The sequence below is a fragment of the Nerophis ophidion genome, linkage group LG04, assembly GCF_033978795.1.
Source record: "Nerophis ophidion isolate RoL-2023_Sa linkage group LG04, RoL_Noph_v1.0, whole genome shotgun sequence".
Classification (NCBI taxonomy): domain Eukaryota; kingdom Metazoa; phylum Chordata; class Actinopteri; order Syngnathiformes; family Syngnathidae; genus Nerophis; species Nerophis ophidion.
This window is the reverse complement of record NC_084614.1, coordinates 8245431-8270591: the sequence shown is the minus strand read 5'-3', so window position 1 is coordinate 8270591 and position 25161 is coordinate 8245431. Positions and strand designations below refer to the sequence as shown.

Here is a 25161-nt window from a genome sequence, read left to right as displayed (position 1 = left end):
GTCTTATACTGATCAATTAATTGTTATTTATTCATTTGCTCATTTACTCGTTCATTCAAATTATTTATTCATTCCATCATTTGATTGTTCATTCATTTGTTCTTTCGTTTATTCATTCTGTCATTTGTTTGGTGATTCATTCATTTGAATGCTAGTTCGTTCATTCGTACATTCCTTCGTTAATTGTCATTTGTTCATTCATTCGTTTGTTTACTAATTCCGTCATTTTTATTGTTCATTCATTCATTTGTCCAATCATTCGCCCATTTTTTTGTTAGTTCATACATTTGTATATTCATTCATTAATTGTTATTTGATCATTCATTCGTTTGTATATTCATTCCGTCATTTGTTTGATCATTCATTTGTGCAATCATTCGTTCATTCATTCATTCATTTGTTTGCTCATTCATTCATTCGTACATTCATTCATTAATTGTTATTTGTCCATTCCTTCGTTTTTTTATTCATTCCGTCATTTGTTTGATCATTCATTTCGTCATTCGATCGTTCATTCATTTGTTTGTTGATTCATTCATTTGTTCAATCATTCGATCATTTGTTTGGTAGTTCATTCATTCACACGTTCATTCATTCAATTGTTATTTGTTCATTCCTTCGTTTATTTATTAATTCCATCATTTGTTCGATCGTTCATTTGTGCAATCATTCCGTTCATTCATCCATTCATTTGTTTGCTCATTCTGTCCTTCACTCATTCATCAACTGATTGGCAGCAAACTTGGCCATGACGCTTCACCTTCATCAGTGAGGAAGACCACACGACTGTCTGCCTGTGTGTGTGTGTGCGTGCGTGTGTGTGTGTGTGAGTGTGTGTGTGTGTGTGTGTGTGTGTGTGTGTGTGTGTGTGATCACATTTCCTTTTTTCTGTTGACTTTAGTGTGTGTGTGTGTGTGTGTGTGTGTGTGTGTGTGTGTGTGTGTGGTTAATATTTAGAGTGAATGAGGAGCGTGTTGAAGGCAGAGCTCAGCTTCAAGCAGCAAAGTGTTGTCATCCAGTTTGTTCTTCGTCGTCATCTTCATCATCTTCATCACCCGGCGACCCAAGTCCTCATCTTCATCACCGAGTCTTCATCCTCACCATCCTCGTCCTCAATGTCGGTTCTTCCGCTGCGAGTCCGAGTGTTGCGGCGCGTGTGGCGTCTGAAGAGGTTCTTGGTGGTGGTGGTGAGCCCCTTCCTCCTGCTGCCCCTCGCCCTCAGCACCTCGGTGAGACCCCCCCTCCCCCTTCTCCTCCGTGACCTTTCACCTTTCCCCGCCTTTTCCTCGCCTCCGTACTCGCTCTCGCTGCTTTCTCCTGGGTCACGGTGTCGCCCCGACTTGCCTGGCCATGGCGCCGTCGGCCTCGTGCGCTGGTCGCCGCCGCCATGACGTCACGCTAAGCCCGCCTCCCATTGGCCGGGAGCATCACAAACATGTTTGGCTTCGGACAACAAGGTTTTTATTTTTTTTTTTTAATTCGGGGCTTAGTTGAGGAAATCAAAGTGTTGTGCTAACACTCGCATGTCACTCATTGACCAGCGCACGGGGTCAAAGTTCACCGCCTGTTTGCTTTCAACCGTGGCGTCCTTCATTCATCAATATTGTCTTTGTGTGTGTGTGTGTGTGTGTGTGTGTGTGCGTGCGTGCCTTCATTTTTGGTAATACGCACCAATAAAATAAATAGCGACGTGAATTATATTTATATAGCGCTTTTCTCTAGAGACTCAAAGCGCTTTTACACGGTGATAGCCAATATCTAAGTTCGGTTTAAAGCAGTGTGGGTGGCACTGGGGGCAGGTGGGTGAAGTGTCTTGCCCAAGGGCACAACGGCAGTGATTAGGATGGCGGAAGCGGGGATCGAACCCGGAACCCCTGAAGTCGCTGGCACTGCCACTCTACCAACAAATATCGAGGTATTCATATTTTCCATTTTACAATATATTGTTTCCATCTAAAATAAAATGCCAAAATCCCCCAAAAGTTATTTTTATCTTAATTTTGTTTAAGTGTGTCTACACTGTTAAAAAAAAAGAAAAAGGAAGCTCAATTGCTCAAATTTTACCATGAATTATACATCCATCCATCCATTTACTACCGCTTATTCCCTTTTGGGGTCGCAGGGGGCGCTGGCGCCGATCTCAGCTACAATTGGGTGGAAGGCGGGGTACACCCTGGACAAGTCGACACCTTATCGCAGGGCCAATAAATTATACAGTGTTTTTTAAACATGTTTTTACAGTAAATTAAAAAAAAAAATTAAAAAAGCTGTTTATTTACAAATTATCTGCCATTTTTTTTATATATCTGCTTACTTTTTTTTTTTTTTACATTTTTCACTGTATATATATATATATATATATATATATATATATATATATATATATATATCCATCCATCCATCCATTTTCTACCGCTTATTCCCTTTTGGGGTCGCGGGGGGTGCTGGCGCCTACCTCAGCTACAATCGGGCGGAAGGCGGGGTACACCCTGGACAAGTCGACACCTTATCGCAGGGCCAATCAATTATACAGTGTTTTTTAAACATGTTTTTACAGTAAATTAAAAAAAAATTTAAAAAACTGTTTATTTACAAATGATCTGCCATTTTTTTTATATATCTGCTTACTTTTTTTTTTTTTTACATTTTTCACTGTGTATATATATATATATATATATATATCCATTTTCTACCGCTTATTCCCTTTGGCGCCTATCTCAGCTACAATCGGGCGGAAGGCGGGGTACACCCTGGACAAGTCGACACCTTATCGCAGGGCCAATAAATTATACAGTGTTTTTTAAACATGTTTTTACAGTAAATACATTTTATTTTTTTAAAACTGTTTATTTACAAATTATCTGCCATTTTTTTATATATGTACTATAATATCTGCTTACTTTTTTACATTTTTCACTGTATATATATATAGACTGGCAACTCCGTCCCTACAATTAAAAAGTTGGTACATTTTTTTCAGTTTACAGTAATTTGGTTGATAAAAGAATTATAAATTTTACAGTAAAATTCTGGCGACTGAGCTGCCAGTTTTTTTGTTGTTGTTTTTTTCAGTGAAAAATGTAAAAAAAATAAGCAAGTAGATATTACGGTAAAAAAAAACTGGCAGCTCAGTCCCTAAAATTTTAAATATGGTATATTTGTTCTATTTACAGTAATTTGGTGAATAAAGCATCGTACATTTTACAGTAAAATTCTGTCAACTGAGCGGTCAGTTCATTTATAATTTTTTTACAGTGAAAAATGTAAAAAAAAAAATTCATTCGATTTTAGAGTAAGAAAATTGGCAGCCCAGTCCCGACAAGTAAACGTAGTATAGTTGTTCTATTTTACAGTAACTTGGTGTATAAAGCGTTGTAAATTTTACAGTAAAATTCTGGCAACTGAACTGCTAGTTTGTTTGTTTTTTGTAGTTGTTGTTTTTTTCCAGTGAAATATGTAAAAAAAAATAAGTAAGTAGATATTACGGTAAAGAAAACTGGCAGCCCAGTCCCTAAAATTTTAAATATGGTATATTTGTTCTATTTACAGTAATTTGGTGAATAAAGCACCGTACATTTTACAGTAAAATTCTGGCAACTGAGCGGTCAGTTCATTTATTATTTTTTTACAGTGAAAAATTAAAAAAAAAATTCATTAGATTTTATAGTAAGAAAATTGGCAGCCCAGTCCCGACAAGTAAACATAGTACAGTTGTTCTATTTTACAGTAACTTGGTGTATAAAGCATTGTAAATTTTACAGTAAAATTCTGATGACTGAGCTGCCATTTTTTGTTGTTGTTGTTTTTTTCAGTGAAAAATGTAAAAAAAAATAAGTAAGTAGATATTACGGTAAAAAAAACTGGCAGCTCAGTCCCTAAAATTTTAAATATGGTATATTTGTTCTATTTACAGTAATTTGGTGAATAAAGCATCGTACATTTTACAGTAAAATTCTGGCAACTGAGCGGTCAGTACATTTATAATTTTTTTACAGTGAAAAATGTAAAAAAAAAATTTATTAGATTTTAGAGTAAGAAAATTGGCAGCCCAGTCCCGACAAGTAAACATAGTACAGTTGTTCTATTTTACAGTAACTTGGTGTATAAAGCATTGTAAATTTTACAGTAAAATTCTGATGACTGAGCTGCCAGTTTTTTTGTTGTTGTTTTTTTCAGTGAAAAATGTAAAAAAAATAAGCAAGTAGATATTACGGTAAAAAAAAAACTGGCAGCTCAGTCCCTTAAAATTTTAAATATGGTACATTTGTTCTATTTACAGTAATTTGGTGAATAAAGCATCGTACATTTTACAGTAAAATTCTGGCAACTGAACTGATAGTTTTTTTGTTTTTTGTAGTTGTTGTTTTTTTCCAGTGAAACATGTAAAAAAGTAAGTAAATATTACGGTAGAAAACTGTCAGTTCAGTCTCTAACAGCAAAATTGGTGTCGTGTTTTTCTATTTACAGTAATAAACTGTAAAATCAAGAATTTAGTACAAAAGTAGATTTTACTTAAAAATTTCAGTGACTCAGCTTTCTTTTTTCCAAAGTTGTGTTTTTACTTCACACACAGAAAAGTGTTCCAAAGAAGTCCTAAATGACCCACAGGTGGTCCACGTCGTGTGTGAAACTAAAGACCGTTTGCCTCAGTGGGCGCCCTCAGCACCCCCGTATCATCGTGATAAATTGAGACATGATCCCAGTGAGAACGGAACCAGAACCGAGCGTGGGCCCTCAGCTGGACTCGGAGTCAACACCTTTCTGTTGTCTTCTGACCAGGAGGCGGCGTGTGCCTACGTCATCTCGCTGATGGCCTTGTTCTGGTGCACCGAGGTTCTTCCCCTGGCCGTCACCGCCCTGCTGCCCGTCATCCTCTTCCCTCTGCTGGGCATCATGGAGTCCAAAGACGTAGGCCAAACACACACACACTTCGAGGGTCCAAAGACGTAGGACACACACACGCACACACACACACTTAGAGAGTCTAAAGACTTAGGCCACACCCACACACTTAGAGGTTCCAAAGACGTAGGCCACACCCACACACTTAGAGGGTCCAAGGACATAGGCCACACCCACAGCCACTTAGAGGGTCCAAAGACGTAGGAGACACACACACACACACACACACACACACAAACACACTTAGAGGGTCCAAAGACTTAGGCCACACCCACACACGTAGAGGGTCCAAAGACATAGGCCACACCCACAGCCACTTAGAGGGTCCAAAGACGTAGGCCACACCCACCCCCACTGAGTGCAGGTGTGTGCAGGTGTGCATGCAGTACCTGCGGGACACCAACATGCTGTTTGTGGGCGGGCTGATGGTGGCCGTGGCCGTGGAACACTGGAACCTCCACAAGAGGATCGCGCTGAAGGTTCTGCTGGTGGTGGGCGTGCGTCCCGCCATGTGAGTCACACGTGCAGGTGGCCCACTCCCACACCCACTCCCACTCCCAATTCCCACTCCCACACCCACACCCACTCCCAAACCCAATTCCACTCCCAATCCTACTCCCACACCCACTCCCACTCCCGCTCCCGCTCCCACACCCACACTCACTCCCACACCCACACCCACACCCACTCCCCCACTCCCACTCCCACTCCCACTCCTACACCCAGGCTCATTCCCACTCCCACTCTCACACCCACTCCCACACCCACACCCACTCCCACACTCACTCCCACTCTCACACCCACACTCACTCCCACATCCCCACTCCCACTCCCACTCCCACACCCACTCCCATTCCCACTCCCACACTCACTCATAATCCCACACCCACACTCTTACTCCCACACTCACTCCCACTCCCAGTCCCACACCCACTCAAATTCCCACTCCCACACTCACTCATAATCCCACACCCACACTCTTACTCCCACACTCACTCCCACTCCCACTCCCACACCCACTCAAATTCCCACTCCCACACTCACTCATAATCCCACACCCACACTCTTACTCCCACACTCACTCCCACTCCCACTCCCACACCCACTCAAATTCCCACTCCCACACTCACTCATAATCCCACACCCACACTCTTACTCCCACACTCACTCCCACTCCCACACCCACTCCCACTCCCACACCCACACTCACTCCCACTACCACACCCACACCCCCACTCCCACTCCCACACCCATACCCCCACTCATACACCCACTCCCACTCCCACACACCCACTCCCACACACCAACTCCCCCACTCCAACTCCCACTCCCACACTTACACTCCCACTATCACACCCACTCCCACTCCCACACCAGATTCACTTTCCACTCCCACTCCCACACCCCCACTCCCACTCCCACACCCACTCCCACTCCCACACTCACTCCCACACCCACACTCACTCCCACTCCCACTCCAACTCCCACTCCCACACTCACTCCCACACCCACACTCACTCCCACTCCCACTCCAACTCCCACACCCACTCACACTTCCACACCCACACCCACACCCACTCCCACACCCACTCCCACACCCACACCCACACCCACACCCACTCCCACACCCACACTCACTCCCACTCCCACTCCCACACCCCCACACCCACTCCCACTCCCACACCCACACTCACTCCCACTCCCACTCCCACACCCACTCCCACTCCCACACCCACACCCACACTCACTCTCACTCCCACTCCCACACTAACACTCACTCCCACTCCCACACCCACACCCCCACACCCACTCCCACACCCCCATTCCCACACCCACTCCCACACTCCCACTCCCACTCCCACACCCACACTCACTCCCACTCACACTCCCACTCCCACTCCCACACCCCCACTCCCACTCCCACACCCACTTCCACACTCCCACTCCCACACCCACTCCCACTCCCACACCCCCACTCCCACTCCCACACCCACACTCACACCCACTCCCACTCCCACTCCCACTCCCACTCCCAGCCAACCCGGCAGGTGTTTTTCAGGCTGATGCTGGGCTTCATGGGCGTGACGGCCTTCCTGTCCATGTGGATCAGCAACACGGCCACCACGGCCATGATGGTGCCCATCGTGCAGGCCGTGCTGGAGCAGCTCCACCGCCGGCAGGACCCCGGGGAGCAGAGCAGCGTGCAGGTCTTCCACGTGGGTGTGCCGCTACCTGGACAAACGGGTGAGTGCGGTCATTTCCTGTCATCGGAAATGTGTTCACGCCCCCAAAATGAAAGAATGTTGACAACTATTGTAATGAATATAATGTTTACATTTTTTTTAATCCCTAAAAACTTCCAGGAATTCCAGTATATTTTCCCCTTTTGAAACATTTGACCATTTTTTCCCATATTTTCAATGAAAACAACAACGTTAAAATGCTCTTTGCTATTTTATGTTAGCATGCTAATTAGTATGATATCTTTTTGGCTCATTCATTAATTGCTGGTTAAAAAAAATCAATTTCCCAAAAATTCCAACATTTCCAGGAATTCCAGGATAATTTTCCCCATTTGAAATAATTGACCTTTCTTTAACCTCGTATTTTCAATAAAAATACCAACATTAAAATCCATCCATCCATCCATTTTTTACCGTTTTTTCCCTTTGGGGTTGCGGGGGGCGCTGGTGCCTATTTCAGCTACAATCGGGCGGAAGGCCGCTTACACCCTGGAAAAGTCGTCACCTCATCGCAGACAACATTAAATTTCTCTTTGCTAATTTATGCTACTTTATGTTATTGTTAGCATGCTAATTAGCACAATAGCTTTTTTGGCTCATTCATCAAATGCTGGCTAGAATTATTTATAATTCTCCAAAAATTCCCGCATTTCCAGGAATTTTTTAGGATTTTTTTCCCACATTTGAAATAATTGATCATATTTTCCATATTTTCAATTAAATTAACAACGTTAAAATGTTCTTTGCTAATTTATGTTAGTTGTTGTTATTGTTAGCCCGCTAATTAGCATGATAGCCATTTGGCTAATTCATTAAATGCTGGGTAGAATATTTTATAATTTTCAAAAAATTCCCACATTTCCAGGAATTCCAGGATTTTTTTTCCCCCCTTTTTAAATAATTGAATTTTCCCCCCCATATTTTCAATGAAAATAACGTTAAAATGCTCTTTGCTAATTTATGTTATTGATAGCATGCTAATTAGCACGATAGCTTTTTGGCTCATTCATTAAATGATGCCTAGAATTTTTTTTGTTTTCCAAAAATTTCCACATTTCCAGGAATTTACCGATTTTTTTTTTCTTCATTTGAAATAATCAACAACTTTATTTCGTATTTTCAATGACAATAACAACACTAACACGCTCTTTGCTAATTTATGCTACTGTTAGCATGCTAATTAATCTTAGCATGCTAGCTTTTTAGCCAATTTTATGCGATTTTAATGCGATGCATGTCAACTGTTAGCATATTGACATTAGCGCGTTAGCATGCTGTCTTTTTTAAGCTAATTTTAGACGTATACATTTAAGTGTCAAATATTTTAGTACTAGATGCTATCTGGCTAGCATGCTAACCGTTAGCATATTGATTTATTTATCTTGCCTCTGATTGGCCGACAAGCCTAAGGGGAGTGTCGTGCGGACGGTGGGCGTGTCTTGAGCTGCTCTCTGTGTCCTGCCTGCAGGAAACGGCGCGCAAAGTGAAGTGGGCGGAGCCGCGGAAACGGTCTACCAGGAAGCTAACGGCCAAGTGGGCGGAGTCGCGGAGACGGTCTACCAGAAAGGGAACGGCCAAGTGGGCGGAGTCGCGGAGGCGGTCTACCAGGAAGTGAACGGCCAAGTGGGCGGAGTCGCGGAGGCGGTCTACCAGGAAGTGAATGGCCAAGTGGGCGGAGTCGCGGAGGCGGTCTACCAGGAAGTGAACGGCCAAGAGGCGCTCAAACCGCCGCCGCAAGACAAACCTCCATCCCGAGGTCAGGGGTCGAGCAGAACCACGGCGAGGGGGGCGGGACAGGAAGTGAGAGGTGTTGTGTTTTCAGCAGGCGTGGTGTGTCCAATGGAGGAGGAGGAGGCGGCGAGCTTCGGCGAGGAGAGGAAGAGGCAGAGCAAAGGCCTCCTGCTGTGCGTGAGCTACGCGGCGAGCATCGGCGGCATCGCCACTCTGACAGGAACCGGACCCAACCTGGTTCTGGTGGGCCAGATGAGCCAGTAAGCAGCATGGGCTCGGTGCCTTTTAAGAGGAGACTCTTATTGTGAAAGTCTCCCGCAGACTCTTCCCGCAGAACGGCGACGTGATCAACTTTGCGTCGTGGTTCGCCTTCGCCTTCCCCGCCATGGTTCTGATGCTGGCGCTGGCCTGGTTCTGGCTGCAGTTTGTCTTCATCGGCTGCAAGTGAGTCCGAGCAACTCTTTTTTTCCTGCACTGAATTTTTACACTGATTTTTTAACAAAATATTTCTGCCAAAAAATTTTAAAAACTTACTTTTTTTATACTGAATTTTTATCCAGAATTTTTTTGCACAATATTTCTGCCTATAATGTTTTTACACTGATTTTTTGCACTGAAGTTTTACACACATTTTTTATACCATTTTTTTTTTTACACAATATTTCTGCCTATGTTTACACTGGATTTTTTTGCACTGAATTTTTACACACATTTTTTTTACAGTATTCTTTTTTTTACACAATATTTCTGCCTATATTTTGTTACACTGAATTTTTCTGCACTGAATTATTACACTGAATATTTCTGCCCAGAATTTTTTTCCAATGTTTTTTTTACAAACTGAATAGTTCTTACATTGAATTTCTATACACTGTTTTTTTTTACACAATATTTCAGCCTATAATTTTTTTACACTGACTTTTTTTGCACTGAATTTTTAGACTACTATTTTAATACAAATTTTTGCCTATAATTTTTTTTTACACTGAATTTTTCTGCATTGATTTTTTTACAATGCCTTTTTTGCACAGCATTTTTTTTACACTGAACATTTCTGCCCAGAATTTTTCTGCACTGAAATTTTACACTGATATTTTCTGCATTAAATTTTTTACGCTAACTTTTTTGCACGGAATTTTTGCCCTAATTTTTCTGCACTGAATTGTTTTACAATGACTTATTTGCACTGAATGTTTACACTGAATTTTTTTGCACTGAGTTTTTATGCATTTGAAATGTTCTTACACTTGTTTCAACACGCTTATATTTGTTAACAATGTTTCTGCCTATAATGTTTTTACACTGATTTTTTGCACTGAAGTTTTACACACATTTTTTATACCATTTTTTTTTTACACAATATTTCTGCCTATATTTACACTGGATTTTTTGCACTGAATTTTTACACACATTTTTTTACAGTATTCTTTTTTTTTACACAATATTTCTGCCTATATTTTGTTACACTGAATTTTTCTGCACTGAATTTTTACACAAATTTTTCAGCACTGAAATTTCTGCACTGAATATTTCTGCCCAGAAGTTTTTTACACTGTTTTTTTACAAACTGAATAGTTCTTACACTGAATTTCTATACACTGTTTTTTTTTTACACAATATTTCAGCTTATAATTTTTTTACACTGACTTTTTTTGCACTGAATTTTTAGACTACTTTTTTAACACAAATTGTTGCCTATAATTTTTTTTACAATTCCTTTTTTGCACAGCATTTTTTTTACACTGAACATTTCTGCCCAGGATTTTTCTGCACTGAAATTTTACACTGATATTTTCTGCATTTAATTTTTTACGCTAACTTTTTTGCACGGAATTTTTGCCCTAATTTTTCTGCACTGAATTGTTTTACAATGACTTATTTGCACTGAATGTTTACACTGAATTTTTTTGCACTGAGTTTTTATGCATTTGAAATGTTCTTACACTTGTTTCAACACGCTTATATTTGTTAACAATGTTTCTGCCTATAATGTTTTTACACTGATTTTTTGCACTGAAGTTTTACACACATTTTTTATACCATTTTTTTTTTACACAATATTTCTGCCTATATTTACACTGGATTTTTTGCACTGAATTTTTACACACATTTTTTTACAGTATTCTTTTTTTTTACACAATATTTCTGCCTATATTTTGTTACACTGAATTTTTCTGCACTGAATTTTTACACAAATTTTTCAGCACTGAAATTTCTGCACTGAATATTTCTGCCCAGAAGTTTTTTACACTGTTTTTTTACAAACTGAATAGTTCTTACACTGAATTTCTATACACTGTTTTTTTTTTACACAATATTTCAGCTTATAATTTTTTTACACTGACTTTTTTTGCACTGAATTTTTAGACTACTTTTTTAACACAAATTGTTGCCTATAATTTTTTTTACAATTCCTTTTTTGCACAGCATTTTTTTTACACTGAACATTTCTGCCCAGGATTTTTCTGCACTGAAATTTTACACTGATATTTTCTGCATTTAATTTTTTACGCTAACTTTTTTGCACGGAATTTTTGCCCTAATTTTTCTGCACTGAATTGTTTTACAATGACTTATTTGTACTGAATGTTTACACTGAATTTTTTTGCACTGAGTTTTTACGCATTTGAAATGTTCTTACACTTGTTTCTACACGCTTATATTTGTTAACAATGTTTCTGCCTATAATGTTTTTACACTGATTTTTTGCACTGAATTTTTACACACATGTTTTACACTATTTTTTACACAATATTTCTGCCTATATTTACACTGGATTTTTTTGCACTGAATTTTTACACACATTTTTTTACAGTATTCTTTTTTTACACAATATTTCTGCCTATATTTTTTTACACTGAATTTTTCTGCACTGAATTTTTACACAAATTTTTCGGCACTGAAATTTTTACCCTGAATTTTTCTGCCCAGAATTTTTTTCCACTGTTTTTTTACAAACTGAATAGTTCTTACACTGAATTTCTGTACACTGTTTTTTTTTACACAATATTTCAGCCTATAATTTTTTTACACTGACTTTTTTTGCACTGAATTTTTAGACTACTTTTTTAACACAAATTGTTGCCTATAATTTTTTTTACACTGCCTTTTTTGCACAGCATTTTTTTTACACTGAGCATTTCTGCCCAGAATTTTTCTGCACTGAAATTTTACACTGATATTTTCTGCATTTAATTTTTTACGCTAAGTTTTTTGCACGGAATTGTTGCCCTAATTTTTCTGCACTGAATTGTTTTACAATGACTTATTTGCACTGAATTTTTACACTGAATTTTTTTGCACTGAGTTTTTATGTATTTGAAATGTTCTTACACTTGTTTCAACACGCTTATATTTGTTAACAATGTTTCTGCCTATAATGTTTTTACACTGATTTTTTGCACTGAGGTTTTACACAAATTTTTTATACCATTTTTTTACACAATATTTCTGCCTATATTTACACTGGATTTTTTGCACTGAATTTTTACACACATTTTTTTACAGTATTCTTTTTTTTACACAATATTTCTGCCTATATTTTGTTACACTGAATTTTTCTGCACTGAATTTTTACACAAATTTTTCAGCACTGAAATTTTTGCACTGAATATTTCTGCCCAGAAGTTTTTTACACTGTTTTTTTACAAACTGAATAGTTCTTACACTGAATTTCTATACACAGTTTTTTTTTTACACAATATTTCAGCTTATAATTTTTTTACACTGACTTTTTTGCACTGAATTTTTAGACTACTTTTTTAACACAAATTGTTGCCTATAATTTTTTTTACAATGCCTTTTTTGCACAGCATTTTTTTACACTGAACATTTCTGCCCAGAATTTTTCTGCACTGAAATTTTACACTGATATTTTCTGCATTTAATTTTTTACGCTAACTTTTTTGCACAGAAATTTTGCTCAAATTTTTCTGCACTGAATTGTTTTACAATGACTTATTTGCACTGAATGTTTACACTGAATTTTTTTGCACTGAGTTTTTACGCATTTGAAATGTTCTTACACTTGTTTCTACACGCTTATATTTGTTAACAATGTTTCTGCCTATGTTTTTACACTGATTTTTTGCACTGAATTTTTACACACATGTTTTACACTATTTTTTACACAATATTTCAGCCTATAATTTTTTTACTTTGACTTTTTTTACACCGAATTTTTAGACTACTTTTTTAACAATAATTTTTGCCAATATTTTTATTACACTGCCTTTTTTGCACTGAATTTTTTTACACTGCCTTTTTTGCACTGAATTTTTTTACACTGAACATTTCTGCCCAGAGTTTTTCTGCACCGAAATTTTACACTGATATTTTCTGTGTTGAATTTCTAACACTAACTTTTGCACTGAATTTTTGCCCTATTCTTTTCTGTGCTGAAGTGTTTTACGCTGCCTTTTTTGCCCTGAATTTTTACAGACTTTTCCGCACTGAATTTTTACACTAATTGTTTACTCTATTTGTTTTTAACACAATATTTCTGCCTATAATTTTTTGCACTGAATTTTTTACAGACTTTTCTGCACCGAATCTTGGTACACTGAACATTTCTTCCCAGAGTTTATTTTGCACTGAATTTTTTACGCTGACTTTTTTTGCACTGAATTTTTTTAAACAGAATATTTCTGCCCAGAATTTTTTCACACCAAATGTTTTACAGACTTTTTTTGCAGTGAATATTCACATTATTTATTTATACATCTGATCGGCAGCCTGCGGCGAACATGGGGGTGCGGCGCGGGACCGACGGCGGAGGAGCGGGCGGCGTACGAGGTGATCGAAGACGAGCACCGCCGTCTGGGCCGCATGAGCTACGGGGAGGTCAACATCCTTCTGCTCTTCGTCCTCATGGTGGCGCTGTGGTTCACGCGGGACCCTCGCTTCATGGACGGCTGGGCCACGCGCCTCTTCAATGCCAAGGGCGAGTGAGTAACGCGTGGTGGGCGGGTCGCATGACCGCCGATCCCGCCCGCCGACAGTGTGTCTCCGCAGGTTCGTGACGGACGCCACCGTCTCTCTCCTGGTGGCGCTCATGTTGTTCGTTCTACCCTCTGAGCCACCGCGCTACCTGTGCTGCTGGGGGCGGAGCTCCGACGCAGGTGAGCACACACGCATGCACGCACACCCACTTTCGCCGCACGAAGCCGATCAGAGGTCACAGGGTCAGTGTAAATATTCACTGCAAAAAAAGTCTGTAAATAATTTGGTGTAAAAAAAATTCCGCCCAGAAATAGTCTGTGTAAATTAAATTCAGTGCAAAAGAAGTAAAAAAAAAATTCAGTGCGAAAAAATTCTGAGCAGAAACGTTCAGTGTTAAAACATTAAGTGCAGAAAAGTCTGTAAAAAAAATTCAGTGTAAAAAAAATTATAGGCCGAAATATTGTGTTTAAAAAATTTGTGTAAACAATTAGTGCAAAAATTCGGTGCTGAAAAATTCAGTGCAAAAAAAATTGGTCTAAAAATTCTGTGCAAAAAAAGTCAGCGTAGAACAATTCAGTGCAGAAAAATTTCGGTAAAAATTCAGTGCAAAAACAAAGTTAGGGTAAAAAATTAAATGCAAAAAATATGAGTGTCAAATTTCAGTGCAGGAAAAAATTCTGGGCAGAAATTTTTAGTGGAAAAAAAAAATCACTCTAAAAAAATTCAGTACAGAAAAATTTGTGTAAAAAATTGTGGCCAAAAAAGGCAGTGTAAAAAATTCAGTGTAAAAAAAATACAGGCCTAAATTTGTGTAAAAAAAAGGAGTCTAAAATTTCAGTGCAAAAAATGTAAGTGTAAAGAAATCAGTGGCGAAAAGTCTGTAAAAAATTATTTGTAAAAAAATTAAACGCAGAAATATTACGTTAAACAAATTTGTGTAAACGATGCACAAATTCAGTGCTAAAAAATCAGTGCAAAAAAATTAATTGCAAAAAAAATTATGTAAAAATTATGTTCGAAAAAAGTCAGTGTAAAACAATTCAGTGCAAAAAAAGTTTGTGTAAAAAAATAAATGTAGAAAATAGCAGTGTCAAATTTTAGTGAAGAGCTGTTCAGTATAAAAAAAATCACTATAAAAAAAAATTCAGTGCAGAAAAATTTGTGTAAAAAATTCTGTGCAAAAAAGGCAGCGTAAAAAATTCGGTGTAAAAAATGTATAGGCAGAAATTAGTGTAAACAATTAGTGCAAAAATTCTGTGCAAAAAAATAGTGTAAAAAATCTGTGCAAAAAAAAGTTTGTGTAAAAATTTCAACACAGAAAATATCAGTGTCAAATTCCAGTGCAGAAATGTTCAGTGTAACACAAATCACTGTAAAAAAAATTCAGTGCAGAAAAGGCAGTGTAAAAAATTCAGAGTGAAAAAATTATAGGCAAAAATTTGTGTAGAATAAGTAGTCTAGAATTTCAGTGCAAAAAAAGTCAGTGTAAAAAAATAATAGACAGATCTTTTGTGTAAAAAATGAGTGTAAACAATTAGTGTAAAATATCAGTGCAAAATAAGCAGCATAAAAAATTCAGTGTAAAAAAATTATAGGCAAAAATGTGTGTAAAATAAGTAGTCTAAAATTCAGTGCAAAAGAATTTAGTGTAGAAAATATAATAGGCAGAAATATTGTGTAAAAAAATGAGTGTAAACAATAAGTGTAAAAATTCAGTGCAAAAAATAGTGTAAAAATGATGTGCAAAAAATCAATTGAGTGCAGAAAAATAGGGGAAAAATTCAGTGCAAAAAAAGTTAGTGTAAAAAATTCTACACAGAAAATATCAGTGTCAAATTCCAGTACAGAAATGTTCAGTGTAACAAAAATCACTGTAAAAAAAATTCAGTGCAGAAAAATTTGTGTCAAAAATTCAGTGCATAAAGGCAGTGTAAAATTCAGAGTAAAAAAAATATAGGCAAAAATTAGTGTAAAATAAGTAGTCTGAAATTTCAGTGCAAAAAAAGCCAGTGTAAAAAAATAATAGACAGATCTTTTGTGTAAAAAATGAGTGTAAACAATTAGTGTAAAATGTCAGTGCATAAAAGGCAATGTAAAAAATTCAGTGTAAAAAAATTATAGGCAAATATTTGTGTAAAATAAGTAGTCTAAAATTCAGTGCAAAAGAAGTCAGTGTAAAAAAAATAATAGGCCGAAATATTGTGTAAAAAAATTAGTGTAAACAATAAGTGTAAAAATTCAGTGCAAAAAATAGTGTAAAAATTATGTGCAAAAAATCAGAGTAAAACAATTCAGTGCAGAAAAATAGGGTAAAAATTCAGTGCAAAAAAAAGTTTGTGTAAAAAATTTTACGCAGAAAATATCAGTGTCAAATTCCAGTACAGAAATGTTCAGTGTAACAAAAATCACTGTAAAAAAAATTCAGTGCAGAAAAATTTGTGTCAAAAATTCAGTGCATAAAAGGCAGTGTAAAATTCAGAGTAAAAAAATTATAGGCAAAAATTAGTGTAAAATAAGTAGTCTAAAATTTCAGTGTAAAAAAAATAATAGACAGATCTTTTGTGTAAAAAATGAGTGTAAACAATTAGTGTAAAATATCAGTGCAAAATAAGCAGCATAAAAAATTCAGTGTAAAAAAATTATAGGCAAACATTGGTGTAAAATAAGTAGTCTAAAATTCAGTGCAAAAGAAGTCAGTGTAAAAAAAATAATAGGCCAAAATATTGTGTAAAAAAATTAGTGTAAACAATAAGTGTAAAAATTCAGTGCAAAAAAAATAGTGTAAAAATTATCTGCAAAAAATCAGAGTAAAACAATTCAGTGCAGAAAAATAGGGTAAAAATTCAGTGCAAAAAAAAGGTAGTGTAAAAAATTCTACGCAGAAAATATCAGTGTCAAATTCCAGTGCAGAAATGTTCAGTGTAACAAAAATCATTGTAAAAAAAATTCAGTGCAGAAAAAATTGTGTCAAAAATTCAGTGCATAATAGGCAGTGTAAAAAAATCAGGGTAAAAGAATTATAGGCAAAAATTAGTGTAAAATAAGTAGTCTAAATTTTCAGTGTAAAAAAAATAATAGATGGATCTTTTGTGTAAAAAATGTGTGTAAACAATTAGTGTAAAATATCAGTGCATAAAAGGCAATGTAAAACATTCAGTGTAAAAAAATTATAGGCAAATATTTGTGTAAAATAAGTAGTCTAAAATTCAGTGCAAAAAAAGTCAGTGTAAAAAAAATAATAGGCAGAAATATTGTGTAAAAAAATTAGTGTAAACAATAAGTGTAAAAATTCAGTGCAAAAAAAATAGTGTAAAAATTATGTGCAAAAAATCAGAGTAAAACAATTCAGTGCAGAAAAATAGGGTACAAATTCAGTGCAAAAAAAAAGTTAGTGTAAAAAATTGTACGCAGAAAATATCAGTGTCAAATTCCAGTGCAGAAATGTTCAGTGTAACAAAAATCACTGTAAAAAAAATTTGTGTCAAAACTTCAGTGCATAAAAGGCCGTGTAAAAAATTCAGAGTAAAAAAATTATAGGCAAAAATTAGTGTAAAATAAGTAGTTTAAAATTTCAGTGTAAAAAAAAGAATAGACGGATCTTTTGTGTAAAAAATGTGTGTAAACAATTAGTGTAAAATATCAGTGCATAAAAGGCAATGTAAAACATTCAGTGTAAAAAAATTATAGGCAAATATTTGTGTACAATAAGTAGTCTAAAATTCAGTGCAAAAAAAGTCAGTGTAAAAAAAATAATAGGCAGAAATATTGTGTAAAAAAATTAGTGTAAACAATAAGTGTAAAAATTCAGTGCAAAAAAAATAGTGTAAAAATTATGTGCAAAAAATCAGAGTAAAACAATTCAGTGCAGAAAAATAGGGTACAAATTCAGTGCAAAAAAAAAGTTAGTGTAAAAAATTGTACGCAGAAAATATCAGTGTCAAATTCCAGTGCAGAAATGTTCAGTGTAACAAAAATCACTGTAAAAAAAATTTGTGTCAAAACTTCAGTGCATAAAAGGCCGTGTAAAAAATTCAGAGTAAAAAAATTATAGGCAAAAATTAGTGTAAAATAAGTAGTTTAAAATTTCAGTGTAAAAAAAAGAATAGACGGATCTTTTGTGTAAAAAATGTGTGTAAACAATTAGTGTAAAATATCAGTGCATAAAAGGCAATGTAAAACATTCAGTGTAAAAAAATTATAGGCAAATATTTGTGTACAATAAGTAGTCTAAAATTCAGTGCAAAAAAAGTCAGTGTAAAAAAAATAATAGGCAGAAATATTGTGTAAAAAAATTAGTGTAAACAATAAGTGTAAAAATTCAGTGCAAAAAAAATAGTGTAAAAATTATGTGCAAAAAATCAGAGTAAAACAATTCAGTGCAGAAAAATAGGGTACAAATTCAGTGCAAAAAAAAAGTTAGTGTAAAAAATTGTACGCAGAAAATATCAGTGTCAAATTCCAGTGCAGAAATGTTCAGTGTAACAAAAATCACTGTAAAAAAAATGTGTGTCAAAACTTCAGTGCATAAAAGGCCGTGTAAAAAATTCAGAGTAAAAAAATTATAGGCAAAAATTAGTGTAAAATAAGTAGTCTAAAATTTCAGTGTAAAAAAAATAATAGACAGATCTTTTGTGTAAAAAATTAGTGTAAACAATTAGTGTAAAATATCAGTGCAAAATAGGCAGCATAAAAAATCAGTGTAAAAAAATTATAGGCAAAAATTTGTGTAAAATCAGTAGTCTAAAATTCAGTGCAAAAGAAGTCAGTGTAAAAAAAAATAATAGGCCGAAATATTGTGTAAAAAAATGAGTGTAAACAATAAGTGTAAAAATTCAGTGCAAAAAAATTCAATGTAAATAAATTCAGTGGCGAAAAGTCTGTAAAAAATGATGTGTAAAAAATGAGGGTAAAAGTTCAGTGCAAAAAAAAATGTGTGTAAAAAAAATCAGTGTATAGAAATACAGTGTAAGTCTTTGCTGGCGTCCAATCAGGCCCCGCCCCTCCCCTGCTCACCTGGCAGGTGACCCAGAAGAAGATGCCGTGGAACATCGTGCTGCTGCTGGGCGGCGGCTTCGCGCTGGCCAAAGGAAGCGAGGTGGGCGGTGGCTGCGGCGGCGGCGGCGGCGGCTGCGGCGGCGGCTGCGGCGGCGGCTGCGGCGGCGGAGTGTCAGACAGGAAGTGCTGAACGCTTGTGTGTCCTCAGGAGTCGGGACTCTCGCGCTGGCTGGGGGAACAGATGGCGCCGCTTCACTCCATCCCGCCGTGGGCCGTGGTCGTGGTGCTCTGCCTCCTCATCGCCACCTTCACGGAATGTGCCAGCAACGTCGCCACGGCGACGCTCTTCCTGCCCATTGTGGCGTCCATGGTAAGCGCGCCGCCTTCCCCGCCGTGGCCGTGCGGCGCCTAACGACCCCGTGTGGCGCCTGTGTGCAGTCCCAGTCCATCGGGCTGAACCCGCTCTACGTCATGATCCCCTGCACCCTCAGCGCCTCCTTCGCCTTCATGCTGCCCGTCGCCACCCCGCCCAACGCCATCGTCTTCTCTGCGGGCCACCTCAGGGTCTCCGACATGGCGAGTCTGGCCTCACTCACGCCCAATGTTACGTGCCTCGGATAGCCTGTTAGCTTTAGCCACATGCTAATCGTTAGCAACATGCTGACTGCAAGCCAGAGGAAAATATATGTATGAGTTCAGTAACATGCTAATTGTTAGCCACATGCTAGCGAACATAAAACGTAAAAGACATGTCAATTGTTAGCCACGTGCTAGCGAACATAAAACTTAGGCCAAATGCTAATTGTTAGCCATATGCTAATGAACATAAAAATTTAGCCACATGCTAAATTTTAGCCACGTGCTAGTGAAAATAAAACTATATCCACATGATAATTGTTAACCACAAGCTAGTGAACATAAAACTTCAGCCACATGCTAAATTTTTGCCACATACAGTGAAACTAAAACTTAAACCACATGCTAATTGTTAGCCACATGCTACCGAACATAAAACTTAAAACACATGCGAATTGTTAGCCACATGCTACTGTACATAAAACTTTAGCCACATGCTAACTCTTAGCCACATGCTAGCGAACATAAAACTCAAGCTAAATGCTAATTGTTGGCCACTTGCTAATTGTTAGCTACATGCTAGTGAAAATAAAACTTTAGCCACGTGCTAATTGTTAGCTACATGCTACCGAACATTAAACTTAAAACACATGCTAATTGTTAGCCACATGCTAGCGAACATAAAACTTAAAACACATGCTAATTGTTAGCCACATGCTAGTGAACAGAAAAATTTAGCCACATGCTGAATTTTAGCCACATGCTAGTGAAAATAAAACTTTATCCACATGCTAATTGTTAACCACATGCTAGCGAACATAAAACTTTAGCCACATGCTAAATTTTAGCCACTTGCTAGTGAAAATAAAACTTAAGCCACATGCTAATTGTTAGCCACATGCTAGTGAAAATAAAACTTTAGCCACATGCTAATTGTTAGCCACATGCTACCAAACATTAAACTTAAAACACATGCTAATTGTTAGCCACATGCTACCAAACATAAAACTTTAGCCACATGCAAACTCTTAGCCACATGCTTGCGAACATAAAACTCAAGCCAAATAATAATTTTTAGCCAGATGCTAATTGTTTGCCACATGCTAGCAAACATAAAACTTTAGCCAAATGCTACTTGTTAGCCACATGCTACCGAACATTAAACTTAAAACACATGTTAATTGTTAGCCACATGCTAGCGAACATAAAACTTAAGCCAAATACTAATTGTTAGCCACATGCTAATGAACATAAAAATTTAGCCACATGCTAAATTTTAGCCACGTGCTAGTGAAAATAAAACTTTATCCTCATGCTAATTCTTAACCACATGCTAGTGAACATAAAACTTTAGCCACATGCTAAATTTTAGCCACATACAGTGAAAATAAAACTCAAACCACATGCTAATTGTTAGCCACATGCTACTGTACATAAAAATTTAGCCACATGCTAACTCTTAGCCACATGCTAGCGAACATAAAACTCAAGCCAAATGCTAATTGTTAGCCGCTTGCTATTTGTTAGCTACATGCTGGTGAAAATAAAACTTTAGCCACCTGCTAATTGTTAGCCACCTGCTAGTGAATATAAAACTTAAGCCACATGCTAATTGTCAGCCACATGCTAGCAACATAAAACTTTAGCCACATGCTAACTCTTAGCCACATGCTAGCTAACATAAAACTTAAGCCAAATGCTAATTGTTAGCCACATGCTAATTTTTAGCTACATGCTAGTGAAAACAAAACTTTAGCCACATGCTAATTGTTAGCCACATGCTAGTGAACATAAAACCTAAGCCACATGCCAGTTGTTAGCCACATGCTAGTGAACATAAAACTTTAGCCACATGCTAATTGTTAGCTACATGCTAGTGAAAATAAAACTTTAGCCACATGCTAGCGAACATAAAACTCAAGCCAAATGCTAATTGTTAGCCACATGCTAGTGAACATAAAACTTTAGCCACATGCTAATTGTTGAAACTTGCTGATAAACAAAGCCAGCAGCCTGCTAACTAGCACATGTGCGCCCCCTGCAGGTGAAAACAGGCGTGGTGATGAACGTGATCGGCATCCTGTGCATCAGCTTGGCCATCAACAGTTGGGGTCGACTCTTGTTCTCCCTGGACTCCTTCCCTTTCTGGGCAAATGTCACCACATCCGTTTAGCTGCGTCGACATTTTATTTTGAAGAGTTCTACACTTCCGGTCAAACCTGTGCAGTGGGCGGAGTCTGCACGTGACAAGCTGCTACAAAAAAAAAAAGTTCATGTCTTACTTTTTACTGCTCATCATGGTCACTTTTGGGGACGTAACCAATAACATCCGAGCAAATGTATTTATTTAGACTTGTATTTTGACTACTAACTATTGCAAAAATAGTGACGTAAGATTGTTTTTTGAAGACGTTTAGCAGACTGACCTCACTTTAATTAGCTTTACACAAATATTGGTCAATCGTACGTGTTTTAATTCATACGAAAACCAGCTAGTATTGCGTTTATTTATGCATTCTTATAGTGTCTAATGAAGTGGCAAACATAAACAATAACATGGAACATATGTAATATAGAGCTGTGGTTCTCAACTTTTTTTCAGTGATGTACTCTCTGTGAATATTTTTTAAATTCAAGTATCACAGCAAAGCATTTTTGGTTGAAAAAAAAGAGATAAAGAAGTAAAATACAGCACTATGTCATCACTTTCTGATTTATTAAATTGTATAACAGTGCATAATATTGCTCATTTCTAGTGGTCTTTCTTGAACTATTTGGGAAAAAAAGATATAAAAAAAACCTAAAAACTTGTTAAAAATAAACACGTGATTTAACTATAAATAAAGATTTCTACACATAGAAGTAATCATCAACTTAAAGCACCCTCTTTGGGGATTGCAATAGAGATTGTTGCGTTTGGACCAGATGTTCCTCCGAGGGAATTTAAGTTGCTGGTCAATCCCAAGTTGTTTTGATGACACATAAACTGGTTTTAAATGATAAGCCAGAACAGAATTGGTATTTTGCAATTTATTCCAAAGCTTTGGAGGGACCAACCTAAAAAACAACACATTCAATTCGCATTGCCCAGTTGATCTGAAAAACCCTACGGAAGCGCTGTCTTTTTCCATATCTCCCCCGCCCACACACCTCCCGGAACGAATCCACATATCTGTTCTTCTGCTAAGCCTGGGACAGGATTCATGAAGTTAATTCTAAACATTTCTTCACCAAAAAAATAAATCTTTAACATCAATATTTATGGAACATGTCCACAAAAAATCTATCTGTCAACACTGAATATTGCATTGTTGCATTTTTTTTCACAGTTTATGAACTTACATTCATATTTTGTTGAAGTATTATTCAATAAATATATTTATAAAGGAATTTTGAATTGTTGCTATTTTTTAAATATTTTCTAAAAATCTCACGTACCCCTTGGCATACCTTCAAGTACCCCCAAGGGTACGTGTACCACTATTTGAGAACCACTGATATATAGAACAATAAATACAATGTTTTTAAGTCATATGTTTGTTGCATAATGTCTCCCTCAAGCGGTCATTTGATGAACCACAGCTGCCGTAAAGTGTCCAAAAAAGTCCAAAAATGTCATTTCCGGCAGACATGGCTGTGTCGTGTTGCGGCTAATCGCGAAACAACAACACATTTTTCTTCGTATTTTCACAGTTTGATTCCAAGGTGTACATTTAATCTGCTTTTATATGTATTTCTATTCATGAAACGCCTTGTTAGTGACTTTTGTAGCAGACCGACCTCACTTTAATAAGCTTTACATAAATATGTGTCACTCGATCGCGTTTAATCTATACAATATCAGCTAGTATTGAGTTTATTTGTGCATTCTTATCGTGTCTAATGAAGTGGCAAACATGAAAAATAACATGTTACATCTGTAATATGGATAACAATAAATACAATTTTATGAAGTTCTATGTTCATTTTTTGACCATGGCTGTGAGCTCTGTTGCATAATGTCTCCCTCAAGCGGTCATTTGGTGAACAACAGCTGCCGTAAAGTGCCAAAAAAGTCCCAAAATGTCACTTTGGGGATAGGTTGATTGGCAACACTAAATGGGCCCGAGTGTGTGAATGTTGTCCGTCTATCTGTGGCCCTGTCATTAGGTGGCGACTTGTCCATTGTGTACCCCCCCCTTCCGCCCGATTGCAGCTAAAATAGTCTCCAGCACCCCAACCCCCCGCTCCCCAAAAGGGGATAAGCGGTAGGAAATGGATGGATGGAATCTGCACGTGACAAACTGCTTCAAAACCATTTTTTTCTGTCTTTTTTTTCCTTTCTTTTTTTATTTTGTTTTATAAACCTTTATCTATGAAATGCAACATTAAAAAAACAACCGAGAAATAATAATATTCAAAATAAGTACAAAAACAGTACAAAAACAGTACAAATCAGCGGCAGGGGGTTGTATACTCAATAAAGTAACTAAAATAGAATGATATATATATATATATATATATATATATATATATATATATATATATATATATATATATATATATATATACACATACACACACACACACGCACACACACATTGTCTACCACTTATCCCTTTCAGGGTCGCGAGGGGCACTGGAGCTTATCTCAGCTGCAAGCGGGTGGAAGGCGGTGTACACCCTGGACAAGTCGCCACCTCATCACAGGGCCACAGATAGACGGACAACATTCACACACGAGGGACCATTTAGTGTTGCCAATATCCACCTATCCCCATCCATCATTGTCTACTGCTTATATATATATATATATATATATATATATATATATATATATATATATATATATATATATATATATATATATATATATATATATATATATATATATATATATATATGTAGGTTTGGGAAAAAAAATCACAAGACTACTTCATCTCTGAAGTAGTCTTGTGACTCTTTTTTTTTCCCAAACCTACATATTGCGCTCTACCACGGTATCGAGCACTATTTTCTGGATAATCCAATCAAGACATATATATATATATATATATATATATATATATATATATATATATATATATATATATATATACATATATATATATATATATATATATATATATATATGTATATATATATATATATATATATATATTTATATATATACATATATATACATAAATATATATACAAGTATATGTATATATGGGACGGCGTGGCGCAGTGGTAGAGTGGCCGTGCGCAACCCGAGGGTCCCTGGGTCAATCCCCACCTAGTACCAACCTCGTCACGTCCGTTGTGTCCTGAGCAAGACACTTCACCCTTGCTCCTGATGGGTGCTGGTTAGCGCCTTGCATGGCAGCTCCCTCCATCAGTGTGTGAATGTGTGTGTGAATGGGTAAATGTGGAAGTAGTGTCAAAGCGCTTTGAGTACCTTGAAGGTAGAAAAGCGCTATACAAGTACAACCCATTTATCATTTATATACTGTATATACATATATACATACATACATACATATATATGTATATACATATGTATATATATATATATATATATATATATATATATATATATATATATATATATATATATATATATATATATACATATATATATATATATATATATATATATATATATATATATACACAAACATTTGGAACACAGCATCATCGTTTTCACAGCTTTTTGGTTGTTAGAGGGAGGGAGTGTTTTAACGTAGATGTCTAATTATTTTTTTAAAGGCACAAAAAACAAACAATAACATGAAACACATGTAATATAGAA

The 25161-nt window shown here is 36.8% G+C and overlaps 1 protein-coding gene across 2 annotated transcripts; it reads left to right on the top strand.

Annotated features, from left to right (window-relative positions):
• Window positions 1-946: 946 nt before the first annotated feature.
• On the top strand, window positions 947-23319 carry LOC133550848 (Na(+)/citrate cotransporter-like). 2 transcript variants are annotated; one of them, XM_061896932.1, is made up of 13 exons: window positions 947-1229; window positions 4780-4908; window positions 5277-5413; window positions 6962-7146; window positions 8614-8901; window positions 8968-9136; window positions 9198-9320; window positions 13610-13822; window positions 13890-13996; window positions 18809-18912; window positions 19021-19182; window positions 19251-19388; window positions 21433-23319. In XM_061896932.1, exons 1-13 carry the CDS (start codon window positions 963-965, stop codon window positions 21559-21561), a joined length of 2151 nt encoding a protein of 716 aa, XP_061752916.1. In that variant the 5' UTR covers window positions 947-962; the 3' UTR covers window positions 21562-23319. The 2 variants fall into 2 exon arrangements, with proteins under 2 accessions (XP_061752916.1, XP_061752917.1); XM_061896933.1 differs by having other exon boundaries at window positions 8971-9136; window positions 21433-23318.
• Window positions 23320-25161: the final 1842 nt, after the last annotated feature.

Bases quoted from the DNA above. Each gene is read 5' to 3' on its own strand.
- LOC133550848 (XM_061896932.1), top strand. From the start codon at position 963: ATGAGGAGCGTGTTGAAGGCAGAGCTCAGCTTCAAGCAGCAAAGTGTT. The intron at 13,997-18,808 runs GTGAGCACACAC...GCGTCCAATCAG, and splicing joins GGGGCGGAGCTCCGACGCAG to GCCCCGCCCCTCCCCTGCTC. The intron at 18,913-19,020 runs GTGGGCGGTGGC...GTGTGTCCTCAG, and splicing joins CGCTGGCCAAAGGAAGCGAG to GAGTCGGGACTCTCGCGCTG.